General features: G+C 40.6%; 1 protein-coding gene across 1 annotated transcript in view; it reads right to left on the reverse strand.

The window, feature by feature from the left end:
• The window catches only part of LOC106875565 (fibrillin-1), a 35,308-nt gene that overhangs the window by 2,694 nt on the left and 20,123 nt on the right, over positions 1 to 12,491 (reverse strand). Inside the window, exons 2-9 of the mRNA XM_089346829.1 lie at positions 7,657 to 7,776; positions 6,534 to 6,656; positions 5,109 to 5,228; positions 3,963 to 4,088; positions 3,437 to 3,553; positions 2,499 to 2,621; positions 1,476 to 1,584; positions 110 to 329 (exon numbers count right to left, since the gene is read on the reverse strand). Of these exons, the coding sequence (XP_089202955.1) occupies positions 110 to 329; positions 1,476 to 1,584; positions 2,499 to 2,621; positions 3,437 to 3,506 (522 nt within the window). The 5' untranslated portion in view covers positions 3,507 to 3,553; positions 3,963 to 4,088; positions 5,109 to 5,228; positions 6,534 to 6,656; positions 7,657 to 7,776. The remainder of the gene's footprint in view (positions 1 to 109; positions 330 to 1,475; positions 1,585 to 2,498; positions 2,622 to 3,436; positions 3,554 to 3,962; positions 4,089 to 5,108; positions 5,229 to 6,533; positions 6,657 to 7,656; positions 7,777 to 12,491) is intronic.

Genomic DNA, 12,491 nt, shown 5'->3' on the forward strand with positions numbered 1-12,491 from the left:
TAAATAAATACATACACGTACACACACACATACATACATACATATGATAAAATGATAAAAAATGAAATATTTTGGGAAATATTTTGACAAGGACAATCTTGACATTTACCTGATGTTGTTCTGTTGCCACGAAATCACTTGTGGACCTGTTCATGTCGACACTTCTCTTTGACCGTTGGCCCAGTGGAATATCTCCAACGTTACATGAATAACAGACTTCACCCGGTGGTAGGCTGCCATCAGGTGGACCGGGTATATGAGGCAATTCCATTCCTTCTGGAATGTTTGGTGCACTGATATTGGCAGGTGATATTGTTGAGATACAGTGGCTGCAAATAGATGAAGGAAAAATGAAATGAAAAGTGTGTTAGTCTTTGTCAGGGTTGTCATTTGAAAAGGTTGTTTACATTTCAGGTGTCTGTTTCTGTTACCTAGGTGGCCAAGTCAGTAGCAGAGGTGGATGTTCCGAGAGCATAGCTGCTAGAATAAAAATAAGCTGGGCAAAGTTCAGAGAGATCCTACCTCTGTTGGTAACAAAGGGCTTCTCCCTCAGAGTGAAAGGCAGATTGTATGATGCCTATGTACGAACAGCTGTGACTGCTGAGGACATGCGTAGGCTTGAAAGAAATGAAGCTGGTATGCTTCACTGGATGTGCATTGTCAGTGTGCATGCACTACAAAGTGTAAGTGTTTTGAGAGAAAAGTTGGGCATAAGAGGCATCATATGTGATGTGCAAGAGAGATGACTGCACTGGTATGGTCATGTGATGCGTATGGATGAGGACAGCTGTGTGAAGTGCTGGTCTCTAATGGTGGAGTGTACCGGTGGTAATGTGGAAGAGATAAACCCAGGAAGACATGGGATGAGGTGGTGAAGCATGATCTTTTAATGTTGGGTCTCACGGAGGTAATGACAAGTGACCGAGATCTTTGGTGATATGCTGTACTTGAGAAGACCCATCAAACCAAGTGAAATCATAGTTGTGGCTGATGCCAGTATCACATAACCGGCACCCGTACCAGTGGTGCATAAAAAGCACCTTTTGAACGTTGGGCCTCACAGAGGCAGTGACAAGTGACTGAGACCTTTGGTGACATACTGTACTTGAGAAGACCTGTTAAGCTTCATGAGATCGTAGTTGTGGTCAATGCTGGCATTATGTAACTGGCACCCATGCCAGTGACACGTGAAAGCACCCATTACACTCTTGGAGTGGTTGGTGTTAGCAAGGGCATCCAGCCATAGAAATACACACATACATATACACATATGTGATCAATTATATATGGAATTTGCAGTCTCAAATCAAATTTTGGGAAAAAAAACAAAACAACTTGCTTCCACAACCTAATTCAATTAATCAAAATTGAGAAAAGAGGTTCAAAAGCTCAACAAAATAACGAAAATATAAAATAAAAACAAGGAGGAAAATCAATCAGTGTGATTCCATAAATTTAAGCAAATAAATATTTACCCTTGGCCTATACGTTGATATCCTGTGGGGCAGCCACACACATAATCATTAATGCCATAAGGAGAACAGCCAAATGTACAAGGGGCACTGTTGCATACATTAAAGCCATCTGAAAAACAATTGTAAAATATTATGAATATGAGAGGTTTGTGTGGTTCTTCAAAACTGAAAAAAAAAAAAAATGTCCGAAAGCTTGGTGACTCCTGTGAGGTTTTCAAATAAAGTACTTTAGTTGAAAAGGAGTGCAGGTACATAGAAGGGAATGGCCGTTGCCAGTACTGCCTGACTGGCCTTCGTGCGGGTGACACGTAAAAGCACCCACCACACTCTCTGAGTGGTTGGCGTTAGGAAGGGCATCCAGCTGTAGAAACTCTGCCAAATCAGATTGGAGCCTGGTGTTGCCATCCGGTTTCACCAGTCCTCAGTCAAGTCATCCAACCCATGCTAGCATGGAAAGCGGACGTTAAACGATGATGATGATGAACAAGTCTTAACTAACCCAAGCTGACATGGGAAGAAGTAAATGCAGTGGTGACTATGGTGTTGATGATGATGACAGCAATGGCAATGAAGATGATGGTGATGATCACGCTGCTGCTGCTGCTGTCAATGATGATGAGGATGATAACATTGACAGTGCTGATGATAGTGATGACAAAATGATTATGATGATGATGAATAGTGATCATGAGGACGGTGATGATGATGATGATATTGTATGGCGATGACAATATTCTTCTTTCACATTATCTTCCATTTCCATAATCTATAATGTGTAAGTATTCCCCTACCCCCATCCCAAATGTTGCTGTGCACTCAATACTGGCTAAATCTGCTTTCATTACCGGTGCCTATCAATACCAATGTGCACAGCTTCAGTAGATCTAATACTACATGTGCCTAGATTCTCATTAACTTTTGGGTGCTTATGTCTTTTCGCAAGAACTCCTCCAACATGATCAGGTTCCAGAGGCACTGACAGCCAAAAAGAATAGAATAAAAGAACTGAAAATGGTAACTCACTCATACAGGTTCCTTGGCGGGGGTCAAAGTTTTCACCAATTTTACAGTTACAGTTGTAGCTGCCAGGCATGTTGATACAGCCTCCATCTCCACATGGAGTTCCCATCATGCATTCATCAACATCTATAGAAAAATAAACAAAAGGTTGTTGGTGACAGTTAAGGTAAAAATGGTCTTAAATTTTTGGTGCAAGGCCAGCAGTTTTGTGGGGGGGGGGGGGGGGCTAGTCGATTACATCGACCCCCAGTGTTTCACTGGTACTTATTCTATTGACTTGAAAGGGATGAAAGGCAAAGTTGACCCCAGCGGAAATTGAACTCAGAGCGTAAAAAAAACAGATGAAATACCACTAAGCATTTTGCTTGGTGCTCTAAAAATTCTGCCAGCTAGCCATCTTGACAGTTAAGGTAATAATCCTTTTTACTATAGGCACAAGGCCTGAAATTTGGGGGAGTGGTGGGGTTAGTTGATTACATTGACCCCTGTACTCAACTGGTACTTATTTTATTAACTCAAAAAGGATGAAAGGCAAAGTTGACCTCGGCGGAATTTGAACTCAGAACGTAAAGACAGATTAAACACCATTAAGCATTTCGCCCGTGCTAAGAATTCTGCCAGCTCACCGGCTTGTGACCCAACTGACAATGAGCTATGTCTCATGCAGCCCACTTCTTGAAAAATATTAGCCATAACTGGTTTAGATAAACAGGAGTACAATATAGGTCTAGATAATACTGCCATTGTGTAGGTTTTGTTAAAATGGTGTAGAATATTTACACAAGAAACACTTAGAATATTGTGGTATGGTGTTTAGTTAGTAAACACACAGAATTGTAATGTGGGTCACTGTTTAGAGGTGTATATAAGCCAGTTTAAAACAAAGGTAAATCATAATAGATTCCTTTTGTAGCTAAATTACAAGAGAACAAGGTACATACCAACACAGCTCTTCCAATAATAATGTTCACTATAACCTGGTGGACATTCACAGTGGTAACTTCCTGGCATGTTTTCACAGTTTTCATCACAGAAACCATGTTCACACTCATCCAAATCTGGAATAATAATAATAATAATAATAATAATAATAATAATAATAATAATGTTTATAAGATTGAAGTTACTCCTCCAGAAAGTATGGAAGCAAAGAAAAGAAGAGTGACATTGTTATCAAGTGAACGATATTTTGACATTGACATTTCGTGTGTCTTCCACAGGTAATTACAACACTCCCCACCTGGATGGGACTCCAGTTCATTACAGGGGTTAACTTCCCAACTATTGTTGGAACTCAGACTGGAACAACATGAAATGAAGAGTTATGCTCAAAACACAATGCACTGCCTGGTCTAGGAATTGAAACTATGATCTTACAATCATGAGTGCAACACCCTAACCACTTGGCCACGCACTTTCATATTCTTGGTTCTTAATACAAAATGATTTACACCAGTTACTACTTACCAACACACTTGGTACCAGTTTTGTCAAGAACATAACCTCGAGGACACTGGCATGTGAAGCTGCCCTCTGTATTTTTGCATACTCCTCGGATGCAAAGATGTTTGTCTTCCAGACACTCATTGATATCTGTAACAAGTAATTAAAATTACATAAACATAGATAAATAGAATAAATAAGAAACAGAATCAGTTTAGGTATCGCAGGGCCATATTTGTGAGTGATGGGGAGGCAGGAGGCTTAACCCTTTCGTTACCAACCCGGCTGAAACCGGCTCTGGCTCAGTACAAATGTCTTGTTTCCATAAGTTTTGAATTAAAACCTTCTACCAAACCTTAGTCACAATTTATGTTCCTAACACTAGCTGAATGATAACTAAGTTATTTTAATAAATTCTTTGTTATATTTAAAGGAATTTTTAAAATCCTGGCACTTATTCTATCAGTCTTCATCAGTCTTAATTACTAAGTTATAGGGATGTAAACACAAAAACACTGGTTATCAGGTGGTGGGGGACAAACACAGACATGAAGACACACACACACACACACACACACACACACACATGACAGGCTTCTTTCAGTTTCCCTCTACCAGATTCATTCAAAAAGCTTTGGTCAGCCTAGGGCTATATTAAACTGGCACTCCGTCAGTTACAATGGTGAGTGTGCCAATTGATCCAATCAATGGAACAACCTGCTTGTGAAATTAATGTGCAAGTGGCTGAGTACTCCACAGACAGGTGTACCCTTAACAAAGTTCTCAAGGAGATTCAATACAACACAGAATGTGATAAGGAATAATTTTGCCGGCTGAGTGGACTGGAGTAACATGAAATAAAGTGTCTTGCTTAAAGATTCAATGTGCTGCCAGGAATTGAACTCACGACTTTGCAGTTGTGAGTCGAATACCTTAATCACTAAGCCACACATGGGGCTACATTAGAGGCCACTTGACCAAAGTGCTATGCAGTGGAACTGGACATGGAACCATGGAACTGGGAGACAACAACAACAAAAGCAGCAACAGCAGCAGCAACAACAACAACAACGACAACAACAACAGCAGCAGCAGCAGCAATAATAATTCACTGCTGTAAGGAAATTCAAAAAGTTGAACAATTTCAGAAATGTTCTCATTGTTTCTTACCTACACAATCACCATTTGGTCCTTCTTTTAATCCCTTCGGACAACCACATTTGTAGCTGCTGATTGTATTAATACAGCCATATGGACAGTTATGTTGTCCAGACGCACATTCATCAATGTCTGCCAACAGAAAAGAGGAGGAGGAGGAGAAGAAAACATCATTGAAGTGGTTTTGTTGTTAGTTTTATTGTTTAGGGAATTGTGAAATGTTCTGGGTGGCTTTGGACAGGAGATGTGGGTTGGTTGGTTGGTTGGCAGTCCGTCGCTTACGACGTCGAGGGTTCCAGTTGATCCGATCAATGGAACAGCCTGCTCGTGAAATTAACGTGCAAGTGGCTGAGCACTCCACAGACACGTGTACCCTTAACGTAGTTCTCGGGGATATTCAGCGTGACACAGAACGTGACAAGGCTGGCCCTTTGAATTACAGGCACAACAGAAACAGAAAGTAAGAGTGAGAGAAAGTTGTGGTGAAAGAGTACAGTAGGGTTCGCCACCATCTCCTGCCAGAGCCTCGTGGAGCTTTAAGTGTTTCCGCTCAATAAACACTCACAACGCCCGATCTGGGAATCAAAACCGTGATCCTATGATTGCGAGTCTGCTGCCCTAATCACTGGGCTATTGCACCTCCACGGAGATGTGGGTATATTGGATGGATTTGAGTAGGAAAGGTGAGTGTATCAGTTATGCATCTATGGCCATGCTGGAGCACTGCAGGATATTAGTCCAGCAGATTGACCCCAGTACTTATTTTATTGATCTCTTTGGCTGAACTGCTAATCAAATCAACACTATGAGCGTTGTCAAATTGTGGTAGGTGACAAACATAGACACAAACACACAATATATATATATATATGTCCACATATACATATATATATATATATATATATATATATATATACATAATACAATATGTATGTATATATATATATTCATACATATATATACATACATATTATACATGCATATATATATATATATATATATATATATACATATATACATACATATATATACATATATATACATACATACATACATACATACATAGATATCAGATGTGTGAAGTTGTATCTGGCCAGTTTGAACGTAAAATGTGTATAACATTTGAGCTGGACATGGCCAGTTTAAATGCTAAAGGATTAAACATTGTTTTTACAGAGCAATAGTCATCTGTAATATATTACTTCGATTCAACATTATCGAGATCTCTGATAAACCTTGTCTTCACAGAGCCATTGAACAGTTATATCATATGCTGTTGTCTTTACAGCATTATTGATTTGTAATCTGATAATGTCTTGCCAACAACAGAATTTCTTTTGTAGTGCTCTGAAAATATTTATCCATCCTTTCATTAATGAATTAATGAATTAATGAATTAATGAATTAATTGAGAGTCTCTTTTGTAATGTAACTTACCAAGGCATTTCTTTTTATCGGGACTTGGCTCTTAACCAGGATAGCATGAGCAGATATATCCTCCATTTATATTCCTGCAACGTCCGTTTTCACATGGATTACCTTCACGGCATTCATTAATGTCTAAAAGAAAAAAAAACACAAACAACGTTATTTTGAAATAATTTATACATGTCTTTACAGAGTCATTGCTGTAGTTGTTGTTGTTGTTGCTGTTGTTATTATTGCTATTATTGTTGTTATGAGTGGAGGCGCAATGGCCCAGTGGTTAGGGCAGTGGACTCGCGGTCATAGGATCGCGGTTTCGATTCCCAGACCGGGCGTTGTGAGTGTTTATTGAGCGAAAACACCTAAAGCTCCACGAGGCTCCGGCAGGGGATGGTGGCGAACCCTGCTGTACTCTTTCACCACAACTTTCTCTCACTCTTACTTCCTGTTTCTGTTGTGCCTGTAATTCAAAGGGTCAGCCTTGTCACACTGTGTCACGCTGAATATCCCCGAGAACTACGTTAAGGGTTCACGTGTCTGTGGAGTGCTCAGCCACTTGCACGTTAATTTCACGAGCAGGCTGTTCCATTGATCGGATCAACTGGAACCCTCGACGTCATAAGCGACGGAGTGTCAACATGTATATCATAAGATTGAGAATAAAATTTGCTTACAAGATGCAAACCCAGGATTTCACTGCCCCCCTCAGATTTTAGTGGGTGTGATTGTACCCCTCTGCATCCTCTGTTCCCAAGCCTATGGTGTACATGTGTCTGTGTATGTGTGTGTGTGTGTGTGCATGCTTATATGTGCGTGTGTGTGTGTGTGTGTGTGTGTGTGGTATATGTAAGGAAGGAAAAAGGTTTTGTTTATTGAATCAACCACAGTATATTACAGGTACTTATATCAGCACCTATATAACAAGGTAAAGCAAAAAGGAAAAAGAACCCCCCACAAAAAACAACTTTGTGAGCATCTCTGTGCATCTGGCTGCTGAGAATCTGCTTCAATAAACTCCTTCTGACTCATGCAAGCATGGAGAAAGGAGGAGAAGGAGGAGGAGGAGGGGGAGGAGAGGAGGAAGAAATACAATGATAATAATCATGTACAGATACATAAAGAAAGGGACTGTTACCTATGCAGTCGTCTTGACCAATGGCACGGTATCCCTCGGGACAAACACAGAGGAAGGAACCAACCAAATTCTTGCAGTTGTATGGACATTTATTGGTATCAATCAGGCATTCGTCGACATCTGGAAGATATTATTGAAGAAGATTTCATTTTCAATACACAGAAATCAAGTGATTTATTTTTAACCCCAGGTCACACTTAATACAGGTGGCCTGTATCAAATGCATGTGATCAGATAATCTTACTTATTTTCTTATATTTTTGCCACATACACAGCTCTTTGGGAGAGAGGGAAAGAGAGAGAGAGAGCTAGAGAGAGAGAGAGTGAGTGAGAGAGAGAGAAAGAGAGAGAGACAAAGAAAGAAAGAGTGAAATAGAAAGAAAAGAAAGAAGAGAACATACTAATTATCAAAATGATCATGACTGATTAATAGATATAAAATCATTTTCTATATTCGTTTCTATATTCTAGCAGCTACACTTTCAGCGCACCCACCCCCACTACTAACTTGGTCGCACAGATAGCGGAAGCTATCGGCTACCTCTAGTTTTTCACCCTGGAATGAGATAGAAGTTGTTTCCTGTTTGTTTACAGTCTTTATTGCACCTGAACATCTGCCACAAACAAAAACTAACTTGCTAGTTAACCTGCCTTTGATATTGCTGCACCTCTTATGTGTCCATAGCTTGCACCGGGTACATCTTAGAGTTACTACCTACTCCTTTTCTACGTACTGAGCAGGGCCATCTACCTGAAGGGGTTTGTGTTTTATCTACCTTCCTACTTATTAGGATTTTGGTTTTAGCTAGGTTGACTCTAAGGCCCTTCAATTCTAGACCTAGCTTCCACACCTGAAACTTCTCCTCTAGTTCTGATAGTGACTCTGCAATTAGGGCAAGGTCATCAGCATAGAGGAGCTCCCAGGGGCAACCTGTCTTGAACTCCTCTGTGATTGCCTGGAGGACTATGATAAATAAGAGGGGGCTGAGGACGGAACCTTGGTGGACCCCTACCTCTACCCGGAATTCATTGCTGTACTCATTTCCAACCCTCACCTTACTGGCAGCATCTCTGTACATGGCTCGCACAACTCTCACTAACCATTCTTCTATCCCAAGTTTCCTCATTGACCTCCAGATAAGGGATCGGGGGACCCTATACATATATATATATATATACATATATATATATATATATACATATATACATATATATATATATATATATATATATATATATATATATATAAGGTTGAGGAGGGTATTGGATTTAACCAAACCCAGGAGGATACAGGTAATACCGAGTAAGTGCTGTATACCGACTATTTTTGCCCCAGTCCAACCTTATCATTGCTCTCTTTATCTTTTTATTTTTATATATTTACATATATTTCATTTCATTCATTTTCATTTTATCCAGTTTCAGCTCTTGAGCTGTGGCCATGCTGGGGCACCGCCATTTTGTGTTGCTACACAATTTTACTTCAGGAATTGATATTTGGTGCATGAGAGAGTTTGATGCAGCTGCTCTCATCTGCGCCTCCTGCCGTGAAGTTGGTTCATCTGGGACACCTGACAGGAAGAGGTCCAGCCTTGTCTTGAAGACACCTACATCCACCTCATGCAGGTCTCTCAGGTCCTTCGAGAGGATATTGAAGAGCTGCGGACCTTTGAAGCCCAGGCTATTGCAGTATCTTGTCCTACATCTTGATGGCAAATTTGGAGTCCTTGGCACTATGCAATGGCGTCCAGTTCTTTTATTTGTGTAACTTTCGATGCCAAAGTTTGGGACAATACCTTCGAGGATCTTCCAGATGTATATTATGGCATATCTTTCTCGTCTACGCTCTAAGGAATAGTCTTAATCTCTTGAGTCTTTACCAATAGCTTATATGCTGCATAGAGGCTATCTTCTTCGTGTAGCTTACGTACGTTCGTTCGGTCGTTCGTACGTACATACATACCTACGTTCGTTCGTACTTTCGATCGTTCGTTCCTACGTACGTACGCTTGTTCGATCGTTCGTATGTATGTATCTACATTTGTTCGTTCTTTCTTACGTTCTTTCATGTTTCGTACGTATGTACATACATGCGTACGTTCGTTCGTTCGTTCCTACGTACGTACGTGCGTACATTCGTTCATTTGTTTGTTCGTTCCTTCGTTGTTACGTACGTACGGACGTATTTACGTTCGTTCGTTCTTACGTTCTTTCTTTCGTTCGAACTTACGTACGTACCTTCGTTTGTTCGTACATACGTTCGTTCTTACGTACGTTCATTCGTTACTTCGTTCTTTCGATCGTTCTTACATACGTACCTACGTACGTAAATCCGTACATACGTACGGACGTTCGTTCGTTAGTTCTTTCGTACGTACGTTCGTTCGTTCGTTCGTTCATTCATATATATGTACGTAGGAACATACGTACGTTTGTTCGTTCGTTCGTTCGTTCGTACGTACGTTCCTTCTTTCGTTTATTCGTTCGTACTTACGAACTTACTTAAGTACGCACGTTCTTTCCTTCCTTCGATCATTTGTTCATACGTACGATCGTTGGCTCATTCGTACGAGCTTACCAACGAAATGAACGAACGAAAGAATGTACGTACGTACGAACTAACGAACAAACGATCGAAAGAACGAACAAAAGAACAAACGAACAAAAGAACGAACGTACGTACGAAACTAACGAAGAAACGAACGAAAGAACAAACGAGCGTACGTACGAACAAACGAAAGAACGATCAAACGCACGTACGTACGTAAGCACATATGTACGTACGTACGAACGAATGAATTAATGTACGTGCGTACGTACCTACGGACAAAAGAGCGAACGAATGAACAAACAAACTAAAGACCGACCGAACGAACAAATTACCGAACGAACGAAAGGACAACCGAACGCACGTACGTTACTAAATACGAACGAACGTACGTGCGTAAGAATGACCGAACGTACGTACGCGCGTACGTTCGTTACTTTATTCGTTCGTTCGTACGTACATACTTACGTGCGTTCGTTCGGTCGTTCGTACGTACATACATACCTACGTTCGTTCGTACTTTCGATCGTTCTTTCGTTCGTTTGTTCGTACGTACATACGTACGTTCATTTCTTTGTTCGTTCGTTTTTTTTCGTACGTACTTTCGTTTGTTCGTTCGTTTGTTCCGTTGTACGTACGCTTGTTCGTTCATTCGTACGTATGTACCTACATTTGTTCGATCGTTCGTTCGTTCTTTCATTTGTTTCTTTCATGTTTCGTACGTACGTAATTACGTTCGTTCGTTCTTACGTTCGTTGTTCGTACTTACGTTCATTCGTTACTGCGTTCTTTCGATCGTTCGTACGTTCATTCATTCGTACGTACGTACACTCGTTCGTACGTTCATTCTTACATATGTACGTACATACGTTCAATCGTTCGTTTGTTCGTACATACGTTCGTTTGTTTTTTCGTTCGATCTTTCTTTCGTTCGCACATGCGTTCGTTCCTACGTACGTACGTTTGTTTGTTTATTCGTTTGTTCGTACATACGTTCTTTCGTTTGCTCGATCGTTGTCTCGTTCGTCCATTCTTTCGTTACTTCGTTCGTTCATTCGTTTGTTTGTTTCGTTTGTTCGTTCGTTCGTTCATACGTACGTACGTACATATGTGCCTACTTACGTACCTTGGTTTGTTCGTTCGTTTTTTTTCGTACCTACGTACGTTCGTTCGTTCAATCATTCGTTCGTACGTTCGTCCGTTTCTTTGTTCGTTCGTTTCTTCGATCATTCTTACATACGTACCTACGTACGTAAATCCGTACGGACGTTCGTTCGTTAGTTCTTTCGTACGTACGTTCGTTCATTCATATATATGTACGTAGGAACATACGTACGTTTGTTCGTTCGTTCTTTCGTACGTACGTTCCTTCTTTCGTTTATTCGTTCGTACTTACGAACTTATTTAAGTACGCACGTTCTTTTCTTCCTTCGATCATTTGTTCATACGTACGATCGTTCGTTCGTACGTACGTTCGTTCATTCATACATATATACGTACGAACATAAACACGCTCGTTCGTTCGTTCATTCATACATATGTAAGTACGAATATACGTACGTTCGTTCGTTCGCTCATTCGTACGTACGAGCTTACCAACGAAATGAACGAATGAAAGAATGAATGTACGTACGTACGTAGGTACGAACTAACTAACGAACGAACAAACGATCGAAAGAACGAACAAAAGAACGAACGTACGTACGAAACTAACGCAGAAACGAACGAACGAACGAAAGAACAAACGAGCGTACGTACGAACAAACGAAAGAACGATCAAACGCACGTACGTAAGCACATATGTACGTACGTACGAATGAATTAATGTACGTGCGTACGTACCTACGGACAAAAGAGCGAACGAATGAATAAACTAACGACCGACCGAACGAACGAAAGGACAACCGAACGCACGTACGTACGTTACTAAATACGAACGAATGTACGTGCGTAAGAATGACCGAACGTACGTACGCGCGTACGTTCGTTACTTTATTCGTTTGTTCGTTCGTACGTACATACTTACGTGCGTTCGTTCGGTCGTTCGTACGTACGTACACACATACATACGTTCGTTCGTACTTTCGATCGTTCTTTCGTTCGTTTGTTCGTACGTACATACGTTCGTTCATTTCTTTGTTCGTTCGTTTTTTTTTCGTACGTACGTTCGTTCTTTTAATCTTTCGCTCGCTCGTTCGTTCGTACGTACGTACTTTCGTTTGTTCGTTCCTACGTACGTTCGTTCGTTTGTTCCGTTGTACGTACGCTTGTTCGTTCGTTCGTACGT

The sequence above is a fragment of the Octopus bimaculoides genome, unplaced genomic scaffold (assembly GCF_046866305.1).
Source record: "Octopus bimaculoides isolate indiv1 unplaced genomic scaffold, ASM4686630v1 contig194, whole genome shotgun sequence".
Taxonomy (NCBI): domain Eukaryota; kingdom Metazoa; phylum Mollusca; class Cephalopoda; order Octopoda; family Octopodidae; genus Octopus; species Octopus bimaculoides.